The following is an 18209-nucleotide window of genomic DNA, read 5'->3' as shown; positions in this document are numbered from 1 at the left end:
TGCCAGAGAGAGTAAAAATAATCCCAAAATATTCTTTAACTACGTAGATAGTAATAAACTAAAAAATGATAGTGTTGGCCCCCTTAAAAATAGTCTGGGTGAAATGGTGGATGAGGATGAGGAAAAAGCCAATATGCTAAATGACTTTTTTCCATCAGTATTTACACAAGAAAATCCCATGGCAGACAATATGATCAGTGATAACAAAAATTCCACATTAAATGTTACCTGCTTATAACCCAGCAAGAAGTACAGCGGCGTCTAAAAATCACTAAAATTGACAAATCTCCGGGCCCGGATGGGATACACCCTCGAGTACTGCAGGAATTAAGTACAGTCATTGATAGACCATTATTTTTAATCTTTAAAGACTCCATAATAACAGGGTCTGTACCACAGGACTGGCATATAGCAAATGTGGTGCCAATATTCAAAAAGGGGACAAAAACTGAAATCGGAAATTATCGGCCAGTAAGCTTAACCTCTACTGTGGGTAAAATCCTGGAGGGCATTCTAAGGGATGCTATACTGGAGTATCTGAAGAGGAATAACCTCATGACCCAGTATCAGCACGGGTTTACTAGGGACCGTTCATGTCAGACTAATCTGATCAGTTTCTATGAAGAGGTAAGTTCCGAATTGGACCAAGGGAACCCAGTGGATGTAGTGTATATGGACTTTTCAAAAGCTTTTGATACGGTGCCACACAAAAGGTTGATACATAAAATGAGAATAATGGGGATAGGGGAAAACATGCGTAAGTGGGTTAAGAGCTGGCTCAGGAATAGGAAACAAAGGGTGGTTATTAATGGAGCACACTCGGACTGGGTCGCAGTTAGCAGTGGGGTACCACAGGGGTCAGTATTGGGCCCTCTTCTTTTTAACATATTTATTAATGACCTTGTAGGGGGCATTCAGAGCAGAATTTCAATATTTGCAGATGACACTAAACTCTGCAGGGTAATCAATACAGAGGAGGACAATTTTATATTACAGGATGATTTATGTAAACTAGAAGCTTGGGCTGATAAATGGCAAATGAGCTTTAATGGGGATAAATGTAAGGTCATGCACTTGGGTAGAAGTAATAAGATGTATAACTATGCGCTTAATTCTAAAACTCTGGGCAAATCCGTCAATGAAAAAGACCTGGGTGTATGGGTGGATGACAAACTCATATTCAGTGGCCAGTGTCAGGCAGCTGCTACAAAGGCAAATAAAATAATGGGTGCATTAAAAGAGGCATAGATGCTCATGAGGAGAACATAATTTTACCTCTATACAAGTCACTTGTTCGACCACACTTAGAATACTGTGCACAGTTCTGGTCTCCGGGGTATAAGAAAGACATAGCTGAACTAGAGCGGGTGAAGAGAAGAGCGACCAAGGTTATTAGAGGACTGGGGGGTCTGCAATACCAAGATAGATTATTACACTTGGGGCTATTTAGTTTGGAAAAACGAAGACTAAGGGGTGATCTTATTTTAATGTATAAATATATGAGGGGACAGTACAAAGACCTTTCTGATGATCTTTTTAATCAAAGACCTGAGACAGGGACAGGGGGTCATCCTCTGCGTTTGGAGGAAAAAAGGTTTAAGCATAATAACAGACGCGGATTCTTTACTGTAAGAGCAGTGAGACTATGGCATTCTCTGCCGTATGATGTTGTAATGAGTGATTCATTACTTAAATTTAAGAGGGGATTGGATACCTTTCTGGAAAAGAGACCGCGACTTCTCATGAGATTTTGCAATGTATTAGTAGGAACTCTAGCTGCCGGGAGCATCGGTGACGCTGCGTGGGACGTCGGTAGGTGAGAATATTGCGATTTTTTATTTGTTTATTATTTTTCACATTATATCTTGTTACTATTGATGCTGCATAGGCAGCATCAATAGTAAAAAGAGGAAGAGAGCGAGAGAGAATTTCCCTGACTGGAAATTCTTCCATGCATGCTCAGTTTGAAAAGACGGGACCCGTCGCTGGATTCCTGCTTTTCACAGTCAGCGACGCATCCTCCGCCCATAGGCTTCCATTGTAGCCAGTGACGGGCAGCACAGGATGCATCGCTGACCGATTTTCTGACGTGCAGAAAAAACGTTCCTCTGAACGTGTTCTCTGCCCGACGGACCATTTTTTTTACACAGGATCCAGTGCACGACAGATGAAACGGATGGCCATCCGTCACAATCCGTCGCTAATACAAGTCTATAGGAAAATGCAGGATCCTGCATTCTTAAAAATCGACGGATTGTGACGGGAGCTGAAAGACGGAAATGTGAAAGAGACCTAATCCGTACCTCCCACTCCCGACTCCAGGACTTCTCCCGCACTGCGCCAATCCTCTGGAATGCTACTTCCATCTACCCCCCACCCCCTGAAGATGGCTGGACCATCATTGTAAATACATCATTGTAAATACACACCTGTGCTTTGTATCTCCCCCTCCTCATTGTAGATTGTAAGCTCTCACGAGCAGGGTCGTCTTATGTTGCTTTAATTATTGTATTGTTAACGTTGCTTCTTATGACTGTTGTGTTTGAAACTGTTAAACTGTAAAGCGCTGCGGAATATGTTGGCGCTATATAAATAAAGATTATTATTATTATTATGAAATAGTAAAAAAAAAAAGTGCACATAAATCTCAAAAGTCTGTTTCGCCATTAACAATGCAGTGTTTGCCTTAAAACAAACAAAAAAAGTCCAAATATTATTGCCTTGTCCGGAGAGACGCGAACTATAAAACTCATCATGTTCCTAATAAAAAAATGGGTGTAGGGCGGTTTGAATCTGAGCGCTAAATGGGTAACCCCAGGAGAGAAGAAAGAGGGAGGGGGAAGTGCAGAGTCCCGAAGCTCCAGCTGAACACCTCCAATGGAGGATAAAGTACAGGGTAATGAAAGAGCTCAGTCCTAGGAGAGCCGAAGGAAAAACTCTGACACCAAGTTGGAGTTGACCACAACGCGTTTCAATGGGCAAGCCGTCTTCATCAGGTAAAATTCCACCTGAAGACGGATTGCCCGTTGAAACGCGTTGTGGTCAACTCCAACTTGGTGTCAGAGTTTTTCCTTCGGCTCTCCTAGGACTGAGCTCTTTTATTGCCCTATCATGTTCCTAATGGCTCAGAAGTTTACATGATTAATTAATGGCGTTGCCTAATTTGGGCCAAATATTTCCGCTCCCCTTCCATAAGCATCTCTCGGTAATTGCTGACATTTCGGCCCATTCCTCCTCTCAGGACTGGTGGAGCTGAGCCCGTTTTGTAGGCCTTCCCGCTTACACAGGCTTTTTCAGTTCGGCCTGCACGTTTTCTTTAGAATTGAGGTCAGGGCCTCGCAATTACCTTCACTTTGTTGTCTGTAAGCCATTTTGCTGCACCTTTGTAATGATGCCCGGGGCATTATCCATTTGGGAGAGCCATTTGCACCCAAGTTTTAACTTTTTGGTTGAGGTGTTGAGATGCTACTTTCATATTTTCCCCTAATTTTCCTTCCTCACAGTATCACCTATTTTGTGACGTGTGCCGCTCCCTCCTGTAGCAAAGTCCCCCATACCAGACCCTGTCACACCCAGACCCTGTGACACCCAGACCCTGTAACACCCTGACCCTGTCACACCCAGACCCTGTCACACCCAGACCCTGTCACACCCAGACCCTGTGACACCCAGACCCTGTCACACCCAGACCCTGTGACACCCAGACCCTGTCACACCCTGACCCTGTCACACCCAGACCCTGTCACACCCAGACCCTGTCACACCCTGACCCTGTCACACCCAGACCCTGTCACACCCAGACCCTGTGAGTGACACCCAGACTTCCCACTTTTGATTGATTTTCGGTTTGTAACACTCCATTTTCCTCCCAATAGTCATTATATACAATTCAATTTTTACTTAAAGACATTTCTCCAAAACCATCCTTGTCCCCATGTTTTATGAGCGGATTTCGTCCATACACTGCAATAGATGCAGAAAAACGCACACGCATTCGCAACGCTCTGCAAATGAATACAAAAACCACATGTAAGCCTCACATGACTATCAATAACGTTTTGTCAAAGCCAAATATTAGCAAATATGTAAAAAAAAAAGCAACTTTGCACATGACTATCAATATAGTTTTGTCAGAGCCAAAAATTAGCAAATATGTAAAAAAGCAACTTTATTTAAAACATGACTTGCCAAAAAAACCCAGATGCCAAGTGCATGTAAGTTGAGGACTGCCACCATGTTTGGATGTTATGTAACTGGTCACCAAGCCACAGCAGCGAGCCTGGGACAGAGGGGACAGAGTGCAGGGGCAGAGGGCACGGCAGCCGCCGCCCGCAGCCCGGGACAGGGCATTGTGTGGGAGCCGCCAGAGCCCGGACTCCCTGTGGCCTCCGCTCCCTCCTCGTCCTCTCACGCTAGAAAGGACTCGGAGCGTGTAATGACAGCAGCGGCCACTAGATAGCGCTGTGTGGGAGGAGGCAGCTTAGAGCGGAGAGGGGCGGAGATCGGGGCGTGGCTCTTGGCGAGGCTCTCGTTTGCTTGGAGGCGGGAGAGCCTGCAGGAGGCGGGGTTACGGGTCGGGCTGAGTGCGGGTGGGCGTGGCTACCGGCTGGAGGACGCCCGGAGCTGTCCCGTGTGTGTAGCGCCGCCTCGCTCCGCTTTGCTCCGGGGAGTAGTTTCATGTGCAGCCTCGGAAGAAGCTCAGCGGCGGAGAGTCATGGTGCCGTAGTCCGCGCAGAGCAGAGAGAAGCCGAGCACCGGCCTGCGCCTTCCTGCCTGCTGCCTGCGCTGCTGCCACTGACCAGCATGGCACCCCGGAGTGTGCCCGAGCAGCCTGCAGCGGACCCCTCCCTGTGCCCGGACTCCTCCTCTCTCCAGCACTCGGGGTGCAGTTGTCCCAGGAGTTGCGGCAGCTGCCGGCTCTTCCTCGGCTTCTTCGCGCTGTCGCTCTCTTTGCACATAGTCACCATCTGCTGCTATCTGGAGCTGCGCCGGGAGATGGCAGCGGGGAAGTTCGCGCGGGGCTCCGGCCCTGGGACCACGGACGAGGAAGGGGACTTCTCCCAGCACCGGAGGACGGCGGTGCGGCTGTCTGACCTGCAGCACCCGGGGGCCGGCGACCAGGTGAGTGCGGCCGGGGACAGCTGGAGCGTGCGGTGTGATGTCACAGTCCCTGGGGGCGTGATGTCATACTCCCTGGGGGCGTGATGTCACAGTCCGGGATGCGTGATGTCATACTCCCTGGGGGCGTGATGTCACAGTCCCTGGGTGCGTGATGTCATACTCCCTGGGTGCGTGATGTCACAGTCCCTGGGTGCGTGATGTCATACTCCCTGGGGGCGTGATGTCACAGTCCGGGATGCGTGATGTCATACTCCCTGGGTGCGTGATGTCATACTCCCTGGGGGTGTGATGTCACAGTCCCTGGGGGCGTGATGTCATACTCCCTGGGGGCGTGATGTCACAGTCCGGGATGCGTGATGTCATACTCCCTGGGGGCGTGATGTCACAGTCCCTGGGTGCGTGATGTCATACTCCCTGGGTGCGTGATGTCATACTCCCTGGGTGCGTGATGTCACAGTCCCTGGGTGCGTGATGTCATACTCCCTGGGGGCGTGATGTCACAGTCCGGGATGCGTGATGTCATACTCCCTGGGTGCGTGATGTCATACTCCCTGGGGGCGTGATGTCACAGTCCGGGATGCGTGATGTCGTGCTCCCTGGGCGCGTGATGTCGTGCTCCCTGGGCGCGTGATGTCGTGCTCCCTGGGCGCGTGATGTCGTGCTCCCTGGGCGCGTGATGTCGTGCTCCCTGGGCGCGTGATGTCGTGCTCCCTGGGCGCGTGATGTCTTACTCCCTGGGGGCGTGATGTCATACTCCCTGGGCGCGTGCTGTCATACTCCCTGGGGGCGTGATGTCATACTCCCTGGGGGCGTGATGTCATACTCCCTGGGGGCGTGATGTCATACTCCCTGGGGGCGTGATGTCATACTCCCTGGGGGCGTGATGTCATACTCCCTGGGGGCGTGATGTCATACTCCCTGGGGGCGTGATGTCATACTCCCTGGGGGCGTGATGTCATACTCCCTGGGGGCGTGATGTCATACTCCCTGGGGGCGTGATGTCATACTCCCTGGGGGCGTGATGTCATACTCCCTGGGGGCGTGATGTCATACTCCCTGGGGGCGTGATGTCACAGTCCGGGATGCGTGATGTCACAGTCCGGGATGCGTGATGTCATACTCCTTGGGCGCGTGATGTCACACTCCCTGGGCGCGTGATGTCACACTCCTTGGGCGCGTGATGTCACACTCCTTGGGCGCGTGATGTCACACGTCTCGGGGCGCGTGCTGTCATATGTCCTGGGTGTGGCAAAGAATAGGGAGACAGAAAAGCGCAATAGGGTCTTATCCACGTTAGGAGAGAATATATCATGAAGTTTGCTCACCTGGTTAGGATGAGATAAAGGCATACAGACTGGCGGCTGCCGCAGATCCACAGGTCATCCACGACCAAAAGAAATCATATATTCAAAGGGAATTTGTAGATAAACTCTGCGATGCCGCAAGGATAAATTCAGGAAAAGTATCAAAGATTCTCAGTGGTTTATTGTACGCGTTTCGGGGTCTCATGTCCCCTTCATCAGTAAATACCACAGGGGGCATGAGATATTTTTCCTGAATTTGTCCTTGCGGCAGCACGGAGTGTATCTACAAATTTCCTTTGAATATATAGTCCTGGGTGTGTGGTGTCATCGTACTGTGTGATGTGATCTTCTCCATACTGTGTCCTGGGTTGCAGAGGGGACAGTAGGGTTGTGTGATGTAGACTCCTGTGACGTCCCTTGTGCTGTGTGATGTGACACCTGTGCAGCACATCTGGGTATTGGTGACCATATTACTGAGCATTCCTGTCGCCCAGAGCAGACGTGCAGCGGTCCCAGATGGGTGGGACTGGCTGTAATATTGGGGTTAGTGTTCTGTGGTACGGGGTAATAGAGGTTGGAGTGCTATGTTATTATGGAGTAGCTGCAGGATAATATAAGTTGTAGTATTAGGAGTACAGTGGAGGGTTATCAGTGCTGTAGTATTGGGAGTACAGTGGAGGAGTACCAGGGTTATCGGTGCTGTAGTATTTGGAGTACAGAGGAGGAGTACCAGGGTTATCAGTGCTGTAGTATTGGGAGTACAGAGGAGGAGTACCAGGGTTATCAGTGCTGTAGTATTTGGAGTACAGAGGAGGAGTACCAGGGTTATCAGTGCTGTAGTATTGGCAGTACAGAGGAGGAGTACCAGGGTTATCGGTGTTGTAGTATTGGGAGTACAGAGGAGGAGTACCAGGGTTATCGGTGTTGTAGTATTGGGAGTACAGAGGAGAAGTACCAGGCTTATCGTTGTTGTAGTATTGGGAGTACAGAGGAGGAGTACCAGGGTTATCGGTGTTGTAGTATTGGGAGTACAGAGGAGGAGTACCATGGTTACCAGTGCTGTAGTATTGGCAGTACAGAGGATGAGTACCAGGGTTATCAGTGCTGTAGTATTGGGAGTACAGAGGAGGAGTACCAGGGTTATCAGGGTTGTAGTATTGGGAGTACAGAGGAGAAGTACCAGGCTTATCGGTGTTGTACTATTTGGAGTACAGAGGAGGAGTACCAGGGTTATCGGTGCTGAAGTATTTGGAGTACAGAGGAGGAGTACCAGGGTTATCGGTGCTGTAGTATTGGGAGTACTGAGGAGGAGTACCAGGCTTATCGGTGTTGTAGTATTGGGAGTACAGAGGAGGAGTACCAGGCCTATCGGTGTTGTAGTATTTGGAGTACAGAGGAGGAGTACCAGGGTTATCGGTGTTGCAGTTTTGGGAGTACAGAGGAGGAGTACCAGGGTTATCGGTGCTGTATTATATATCGTATAGATGTGTAACCTGTAAAAAGTATAAGGCCATGGTCACACATTTAGTATTTGGTTAGTATTTTACATCAGTATTTGTAGCCAAAACCAGGAGAGGAACAATCAGAGGAAAAGGAGAATAGAAACACATCACCACTTCTGGATTTATCACCCACTTCTGGATACTGATGGTGTGCACGTGGCGTTGGGGGTCCCAGTGAAGGCACCTTGTAGTATAAGAAGTAACACAAAAATGGTAATTTTTACATTTTTGTGTTACTTGTTATATTTTCAAGTAGGTTGTATTGGTTATATGCTTCTGTTTCTACTTGGAACGATATAAAGGAATTGGGTTAGACTTCTCTCTTTGGTTTTTTTGGTAAACCTTGTAGTATAAGGCCTTGAGCTGCCTGATTTATGGATATAGGGGGGTGTTTGTAGTCGCCATTATCAGCGAGTCTCATTGAACACACTAGCTTGGGCTGCTGGTACACGATGAGTAGTGTAACAACCTCTCGAGGTGGGATGGTGTCCTTCTTGTAGATGTCTATTGAGGATATAATCCATTGTATACAAACATGACGTTAGGACTCCTTGTGTGACATTTTCTGATGCGGTTTCATGCATCATTTGAACATTGAAGCCATTAAAAAGCTTAAAGAACATTGCTCATAATGATGAGAAAGCTGTTTTTCAGTTCTGAGATGCCGATGCACAGGTCTGGTCCCAGGCTCCTCTGCCAGAGGCCAGTGTAAGAAGAAGAGGTCTGTATAGTCTCAGGGGGAGAGCCTGTAATACTTATATATTAGTAAGTGCCTCTAAATAATTTCCCCTACACATAGTGCTGTGCATAGTAAGAACACTTTAAAAAATAGAAATGTTCAAAGGATTATTATTACCAATTAACAAAATGTGAAGTGAATGATCATAGAAGAAAGGTAAATCATACTGAATATTTGGAGACAACTCTTTACCTTTGAAACAGCATCACTTCTTATAGGTACAATTGCACAACATCAGGGATTTTTAAGAATATAGTCGATTGTAGGAGTTATGAATTATACCAAGCAAGTGATAACGATCATAACTTTCAAATGTAGGTGGAAACGGTCATAAACTGAAACAGAAACAGGTGTGTAGGAGGCTTCTAGCTGAATGAGATCCAGCCAAATTCTGCAACAAAAGTGAGGTTGTGGAAAAGAGTTTCATGTAACATGTCATACATTATGGGAAGACTGAGCGCTGCAACAAGACACAAGGTAGTTATACTGCATCAACAAGTTCTCTCCCAGGCAAATATTTCAAAGCAGACTGGGGTTTCCTGTTCCAGCTCTTTGGAAGAAGCACCAACAAATGGGCAGCTGAGGTCAACAGACACACTGGTTGGCCATCTAAAGTTAGGCCAGCAGATGAAAGACACATCATGCATAATTCCCTTTGGAGATGTCCAGCAGTGCCATCAGCTCAGAGCTAGTAGAGGAAAAAGTCTGGCCAGAAGTGGACTTCATCGAAGAAGCCATACCTTTGACATGGGAGGAAGGCCAAGTCAACTCAATTATGCACAAAAATGTAGGAACTGGCAGCAGGTGTTTTGGACTGAACAGTCAAAATGTGTGAAGCATTTGGCTGTAATAGAAGACAGTTTTGTCACCTATGGGCTGAAGGACCATACAATGAGTGTCTGCCGTCAACAGACAAGCATGGTGGAGGTTCCTGGCATATTTGGCTCTGCATTTCAGCAAATGGAGGTGGGGATTTTCTTAGGATTAACGGTGCCCTCAATTCTGAGAAATTCAAGCAGATACTTATCCAGCATGCAATACCAAACCCAAACTTATGGCTAATGTAAAGAATTGCAAGGAGTCCTGGAAGTGATGATCTGGCCCCATTGAGCCCTGATATCAGCATCATTAAATCTGTCTGAGATTACATGAAGAGACGGGTTTGCAGAAGCCTACATCCATAGGTCTGCGATTACCTCTCCAAGGTGTTTGGAACAACCTCCAAGTCGGGTTCCTTCAAAAACTGTTTGAGTTCTCCTAGAAAAACTGATGCTGTTTAGAATGCAAAGTGTGGTCACGCCAAATATTGATTTGGTTAAGATTTCTCTTTTGTTCATTCTCCTAGGTTTTTGTTAAATTAAAAAACTTTAATGGTAATAGATTATTTTTATAAACATTCTTACTTTGTAGTATTTTTTTCACCACCTGTTCAAACTCTTGCACAGTACTGCATATTGGACTAAAATCTTTCAGATTTGCCTTTTTTTCAGCATACGGTACTGTATGTTCGTATTTTAAGACTATTATTTCATTTGTATTTAAAGACTGTGGTTCATCATATTAGACTTTCTGAAAAGTTTACTCAAGAATGACATGATCCTACCCCTGAAAAATGCATCCAAAGTGTGTCTACCACTGTGTCTCCATTTTGTCCACTATCGTATTGATCTCTAGCCGTGGAGATGATTACATGGATTCCAGGAAGGGGTGGTGGGACGGTATTTCTGCCAATGGCTGGCACAGTGCAAGCTGAGAGATGAGTGACATGAACTTTTTTTTCTGGTGGTAGAATCCTAATGAAGACTTACCCCCCTGAAAGCACGGACAGAGTATCCAGAACAGCGTGTTGGATCAGATCCTACACTTATTAGATTGCCCCGTGCACCCATGAGAGCAGCAATAACCATGATTTTATATAAGTTTTGTGTACTAGAACACAAATACTTAGACGCCCTGTAGTTTAGGCCTCAAATGTTTGGGAGTTAATGGTTTCTTTTTTTGTTTGTGGTAAGAATATTGTAACAGATGCCTGATCTCATTACACTTTTTTTTGTTTTCTTTTATTTTTGCTGGAAACCGTAAGAGCGTGTAATAGCTACAATTGGAAAAAAAATAAAGCTCCGAGGCACGCTGAGAGATCAGCCAGAGTTACACGCCATGGTTAGATGCACAGTCACAATGTCCAAAATTTATTTTTCTTTTTTGGGGTGGTGAGGTTAATAAAAAAGAAAAAATAACATCTTAAGTTAAGACACATGGAATGTTTTTGTCTTATAAGTACTTCAATATGAAAAAAATACTACCTGCCAGCCTCGTGAGTCCATCTCAAGAAGGAAGCATTTCTACGTTCGCATGTATTAGTACATTGTGCCGAAGTTGGGGAAAAAAAATAATTTATTTAATAAGATACATTGCAAAGTTTCTTCTCTTCACTATAGGTTTCTGAAATAATAAAAATTAGTACAAGGAAATACACATTTTAATTTATTTTTGAAATCTATAATTTATTTCAGGAATCTATAGTGAAGAGAAGAAACTTTGCAATGTATCTTATTAAAAAAATTATTCCCCCCCCCCCCACTTCGAGTGCATTCACATTAGAGACTATTACAGAGAACATGCTTTTATAGAAATCTTTCTTCCAACTAATTGGGCAGCCTAAACAGGCCACTAATCAAATGATGAAATTGTTCGTTCATTGAGTGAAATGACTTTTAAGCTTGCTTAAAAATCATTGTTCTTGACAGCACATCGTCCTGTGGAAACGGGACATCAGCAGCCAAGAACAATAAGGCTATGTTCACACATTACTGCATTTTTTTTCTCCAGCCAAAACCTGATCTCTTGGCAGTAAAAAAAAAAAAAAAAAAAAAAAAGCTGCAGACAAAAAACAGTTTGTCGTCTTTTTTTTTTTTTTTGCATTTTTTTCTTCTGCCGTTTTTTTTTTTTGCTGATCTTTCCTTCCGCCATTCTAGCATGAACAATACAAGGTGATAGGCCAACCAATGCAAGACATACGTAAAACTATAAAACGTTTTTGGAATAAGGGGAAATTTGATTAAGTTAGCTAGTGGAAAAGGTTGTATGTGCCTTAAAAAATATTGACTATTCTGAGCAAAAAAGTTCATTAAAAAATACAAAATTGCATATGTGAAAACTACAAGGAGAGATGAATTGGTCCCGCATAGTTTACCTAAGACATTGGCAGGGCATTGAGTTGGTTGGGCACGGTTTACCTTCATACATTGGTCAGGGCCATTCAGTTGGTCGGGTATTGTTCATTGAAATGATCAGGTTTATTTTACTTTCCACACATCACTAATTTAATTAAACCATGCTCCATACTAATACTAACTACCAGGCACATACCAAGACATTTTAGTTTAACCCCAAAGTTTTCACGTTCCCGACCAGTCCAATTTTTTTCAATTCTGACCACTGTCACTTTATGAGGTCATAACTCTGGAATGCTTCTGTAGATCCCACTGATTCTGTGATTTTTTTTTTTTTTTGACATATTGTACTGCGTGATAGTGGTAAAATTTCTTTGATCTGACTTAATTTATTTGTGAAAAAATCAGAAATGTGGCAAAAATGTTGCAATTTTCAAACTTTTAAGTCATGTCACACAAAATAGTTAATAAATAACATTTCCCACATGTCTACTCTACATCAGCACCATTTTTGAAACATATATATATTTTGAAATTATGAGGGTTAAAAGTTCTTGAAAACTACTTTTGAGGCACAGTGCAAGGCTCAGAAAGGAAGAAGCGCCATATTTTGCATATTTTGCTGCACTGGTTTGAGTGTGCCATGTCACATTGGCAGAGCCCCTGAGATGCCAACACAGCAGAACTCCCATAAGTGACCCCATTTTACAAACTGAACCTCTCAATGAATTCATCTAGGGTTGCAGTGATCATATTGACACCACAGGTGCGTCACAGAATTTTATACCATTGGCAGTGAAGAAAAAATTACATTTTTACCACCAAAATTGTGTTAGCCCCAAGTTTTATATTTTCATTCTGGGAATTGGGTAAAAATGACACCAACATTTTTCCCACAAGCTCTACTGAATGTGGCAAAAACCCCATATGTGGATGTACAGTACTGCTTAGCCATACGGAGAGACTCGGGAGGAATGGAGCGCTATTTGCCTCCTGGAACGCAGATTTTCCTTGAACAGCTTGCGGACGCCATATACAGAGCCCCTATTTGCTAGAAGAGCAGAATCCCCCCTCAAGTTACCCCATTTTGGAAATTATACCCCTTTGGGAATTTATCTTATAGGTTTAGTGCCGATTTTAACTTCATGGTGTTAACCAGAAACAAGCAGCAGTAGATGTTGCTGAGTGAAAATTGCAAACTGACATTGTAGTGACCAATACATTGTGCCCAGCTCATGGTTCTGGAGACATGCACCTGTAAATTAGATGGGCTCTCATCACTACAGCAATGCCAAACGTGGACGCTATGTGTGGTTTAGACACACTCTGGGGCTCAGAAGGCAGGGGGCATTTGGATTTGGGCATTCAGAATTTGCTGAATTTCTATTGAGGGGCGAGGAGCCATTTTGCTTTTCCAGAGCTTTTGTGCTACCAGTAACGTGGAAGCCCTCTATTTTTCTGTTAACAGATGACAGACCTGAGTGAGGGCTTGCTTTTTTTGTGTATTGAGTTGAAGCTTTTATTGGGAACATTTTACTTAACGTTTGGTATCACAGTTATCCGGTGCTCTATACTGAGCACTTACTCTGGGGTTTCCATCTAAATCTCCAAGTGACGAGATTCAGATGAAACCCCTGAGGGATCCATTCACTATTATGAGGCAGCAGAGTTACTCTGGTTTCCGTCTGGCCTTTGTTCAACATTGTCCTTCTTTTCAGAAGTGCATAAAACTGTGCTCGATCGTGCTTTTATGCTGACCTAAAAATTTGGACACCGCCGGATCACAGATCAGACGGCGTCCACGGTGCCTCCATCTGCCTCATTATAGGAAATCGTCCGCCAGAGGTTCTGTCTGAATCACATATTTCAGAGATTTACATGGCAACCCCGATGTAAGCGCTCAGTGCAGAGCGCAGAATAAAGTTGAGCCGAGCCTTTCTGTGATCTTTGGGAGACAGAATGGAAAAATCAACAGCAGGTGAAGAATTGGTTTTATTTTTTATGCTGTTCCTGGTGCAGTACAAGTGATTAGGTAACTTTTATTCTTCGGGTCGGTGAGATTACAGTGATACCAGATTTATATTGGGTATTTATGTTTGGCTGCTGTCATACACTAAAATATGCTTTTTATTGCAAAAACTACAGTAGTTTTTGCATCTCCATATTTAGATAGCAATAATTTTTCCATATTTCATCTGACAGTCGTGTGGCAGCTTTTTTTTGCAGGACATGTTGTCATTTTTATTGATATCACTTTCAGAGACATGACATTTTTTGATCAGTCTATTCCAATTTTTCAGGTAGAATGAACAAAAAGCAGCAATCCAGGAATTTTTTTTTTAATACCATTCAGTGTGTGGTAAAATTGATAAGGCAGTTTTATTCTTTGGATCAGTACGATTACAACGATAACACAGTTACCGTGTATACTCGAGTATAAGCCGACCCAAGTATAAGCCGAGGCCCCTAATTTTGCCACAAAAAAACTGGGAAAACTTATTGACTCCAGTACAAGCCTAGGGTGGAAAATGCAGCAACTACAGGTAAATTTAAAAAATAAAAATAGATACCAATAAAAGTAAAAGTAACCGAGACATCAGTAGGTTAAGTGTTTTTGAGTATCCTTATTGAATCAGGGGCCCCATATAATGCTCCATACAGTTCATGATGGGCCCCATAAGATGCTCCATACAAAATACGCCCCATATAATTCTCCATACAGTTCATGATGGGCCCCTTAAGATGCTCCATACAAAATATGCCCCATATAATTTTCCATAAAGTTCATGATGGGCCCCATAAGATGCTCCATACAAAAAATATGCCCCATATAATGCTGCATAAAAGGTTAGTGATGGCCCCATAAGATGCTCCATATTAATATATGCCCCATATAATGCTGCACAAAGGTTAATGATGTCCCCATAGGATGCTCCATAGAATAGTATGCCCCATACAATGCTCCATAAATGTTGATGGCCCCATAAGATGCTCCATAGAATAATATGCCCCATATGCTGCTGCAATGAAAAAAAAAATGACATACTCTCCTCTAGTCGCTGGGGGCCGGGTGCCGGTGTTGCCGCTGGGTTATGTCCCCGGCACGTACGATATTCACCTTACCCTGTTCCACGGCACTAACATGTCATCGCGCCCTCTGACCTGAATGAAAACACAGCCCGGCAGTGGAACGGGGACAGGTCAGTATCGCATGGCTCCCCTTCCCCCCGTTATACTCACCCTCCTGGTGCGGTCTCTGCACTTCCCTGCTTCTCCATTGTCCCGGGGCGGCAGCTCCAACCAATGTTGAGCGGTCAAATGGTACTGCTCATTAAAGTAATGAATATGCACTCAATGCCTATGGGAGTGGAGTCACGTGTATATTCATTACTTTAATGAGCTGTACCATGTGACTGCTGAACACAGGAAGAGCTGCCGGCGCCGGAGACCATCTGAGAAGCAGGTAAGTGCAGAGACCGCGCCAGGAGGGGGCGAGTATAATGTAACAGCTGCCAACTCCTGCCTTTCCCCCTCCCCCGCCGACCCCCTGGGACAATGACTCGAGTATAAGCCGAGAGGAGCACTTTCAGCCTAAAAAAAATGGGATGAAAATCTCGCCTTATGCTCGAGTATATACGGTATATTGTTTGATGTTTTGGTGCTCTAACGTTCAGGATTCTTTGCAGAATTTTCCTGAACAAAACCAGACTTTTTCTGCAATAAATTCGCTCGCGTTTTTATCGCGGATTTTTCCCGAGCTTTCCACTACTATATTATATAGTGGCAAATTTGGAGATTTTCCGCAAAATTAATGAACATGCTGCATTTTTTTCTGCGATGCATTTTTTTTTTTGTGAAAAAAAAAAAAATGCACATGTGCACAAAAATTGCGGATTGCATTCTGATAATAGGATGCTTAATGTAAGCTTTTTTAGCATTTTTATAGCGGAAAACTGCTGAAAAAACGCGAATAAAACGCGAAAAATCCTGAACGTGTGCACATAGCCTTACACAGTTAAAACAACATAGAAAAAATAATTATTTTTGCATCGCTTTATTCTGAAAGCTATAACTTTTTTATTTTTCTTTTGTCAGAGCTGTATGGTTGCTAGTTTTTTGCTTGGCAATTTGATGTTTTCAGCGGTACTATATTTACATTCGTCTTTTTGATCGTGTTTTATTGCACTTTTTGTTAATCGGTATGATAAAGCATTGTTTTTCATCTTGTTTTTTTTTCTTTACGGTGTTCACTGAAGGGGTAACTAGTGGGACAGTTTTATAGAGTGGGTTGTTACGGATGCGACGATGCCAAATATGTGTACTTTTATTTTATTTTTTTTACATGTACCGTATATACTCGAGTATAAGCTGACCCGAGTATAAGCCGACCCCCCTAATTTTGCCACAAAAAACTGGGAAAACTTATTGACTCGAGTATAAGCCTAGGGTGGAAAATGCAGCAGCTACTGGTAAATTTCAAAAATAAAAATAGATGCTCCATACTGTTCATTATTGCCCCATAGATGCTCCATATACAACTGTGCTATTTACAATGCTCTGCACCGTACATTATGGCCCCATAGATGCTCCACATAAAGCTGTGCCATATGGAATGCTCTATACCGTTCATTATAGCCCCATAGATGCTCCATAGAAAGCTGTGCCATATATATATTGCTCTGCACCGTTGATTATGGCCCCATAGATGCTCCTTATAAAGCTGTGCCCCATATATATTGCTCTGCACCGTTGATTATGGCCCCATAGATGCTCCTTATAAAGCTGTGCCCCATCTAATATATAAAGCTGAATGTGTGTGTGGGATTGGCATCTGCACCGTCGCAGCTACAGCCACAAAATTTTGCACAGTCACACGTCTGGACCCCGAGAGCGTCATAGGCTATGTTGTGAAGCGAAATTTTAACCCCGCGCGTTCCAATTCACCAAACAATTTTGCCCCTATCTACATAATGGGGAAAAACGTGAAAGGAAAAGTGTTGGAGGCTTCGCAGCTACAGCCACAAAATTTTGCACAGTCACACGTCTGGACCCTGAGAGCATCATAGGCTATGTTGTGAGGTGAAATTTTAACCCCGTGGTTTCCAATTCACCAAACAATTTTGCCCCTATCTACATAATGGGAAAAAATGAAAGGAAAAGTGTAGGAGGCAAATTGACAGCTGCCAGATGTGAACAAGGGGGACTTTAAGAATGAGAGTGATGGCGCCAAAGAGTATATACCGTACAGTTGCTAAGGTGGGGCCCCGACATGGGATACTCGCCACACACGGGGATATGAACACACACACAAAATGCGCCACACACTACCATGTGCTTGAACACATATTACCCTCAGCACACATTTCACCACAAATACACCAACCTCGCCACATAAAAGTCGAAACACAAAAGTCGCCGCTCAAAACTCGCCATGCGCAGAACTCGCCACATGCAAAAACTTGGCTCTTGCAAAACTCGCCACAAGTGCAAAACTCACCTCATGGAAAACTCGCCACACGCAAAACTTGCACCCGTGGAAAAATTGCCACATGCACAAAAGTTGCAACACATGCAAAAGTTCCCTCACACAAAACTTGCACATACTCAAAAGGCACCACACATAAAACTCGCCACGCGCAAAACTCGCCATGCGCAAAACTTGCTGCACACAACTTGCTACACTAACCTGTCACATGCAACTCGACACACAAAAAGTTGCTACACGCATGTTGCCACACAAAACTCATCTCACAAAAGTCGCTACATGCATGTCGCCACACGCAACTCAACACACACAACTTGACAAACTAAACTCGCCCTAAAACACACACAAGTCTGGTATTATCCTTCAATAATAAAAATCTGATTAATAAGCAGACAAACTACAAGAGCAACAAATGTACCATATAGGAAATACGGCAGCTGTCAGTCACATGACCTGTCTATTATGTGTATGTGTGAGCTAATATATACTGCCAGGGGGAGGGCTTCCTGTTGGCTGGGGATTTATCAGGCTGCCAATTTAGCTTACAAATACTGAGGTAAAAATACTGAGCAAATAACATGTGAACGAGGTCTAATACAGGAGGAGATGACACACAGGTATATACTATATACAGGGGAGATGACACACAAGTATATACTATGTAGAAGAGGAGATGACATACAGGTACATACTATATACAGGAGGAGATGACATACAGGTATATACTATATACAGGAGGAGATGACACACAGGTATATACTATATACAGGAGCAGATGACCTACAGGTATATACTATATACAGGAGGAGATGACATACAGGTATATGCTATATATAGATGACATACAGGTATATACTATATACAGGAGGAGATTACACACAGATA

The 18209-nt window shown here is 44.2% G+C and overlaps 1 protein-coding gene across 4 annotated transcripts in view; it reads left to right on the top strand.

The window, feature by feature from the left end:
• Window positions 1-4586: 4586 nt before the first annotated feature.
• EDA (ectodysplasin A) overlaps window positions 4587-18209 on the top strand; it is a 174975-nt gene continuing 161352 nt past the window's right edge. For 2 of the 4 annotated variants that reach the window (XM_069747329.1, XM_069747327.1), the window contains exon 1: window positions 4592-5121. In XM_069747329.1, coding sequence (XP_069603430.1) covers window positions 4678-5121 — 444 coding nt within the window. In that variant the 5' untranslated portion in view covers window positions 4592-4677. Of the gene's footprint in view, window positions 5122-18209 lie in introns of all 4 variants that reach the window. The other 2 variants (XM_069747326.1, XM_069747328.1) reach the window with 2 other exon arrangements.

This window comes from Ranitomeya imitator, chromosome 2, assembly GCF_032444005.1.
Source record: "Ranitomeya imitator isolate aRanImi1 chromosome 2, aRanImi1.pri, whole genome shotgun sequence".
Taxonomy (NCBI): Eukaryota; Metazoa; Chordata; class Amphibia; order Anura; family Dendrobatidae; genus Ranitomeya; species Ranitomeya imitator.
Note: the sequence above shows the minus strand (reverse complement) of the source record. Positions and strands in the feature narration are given on the sequence as shown.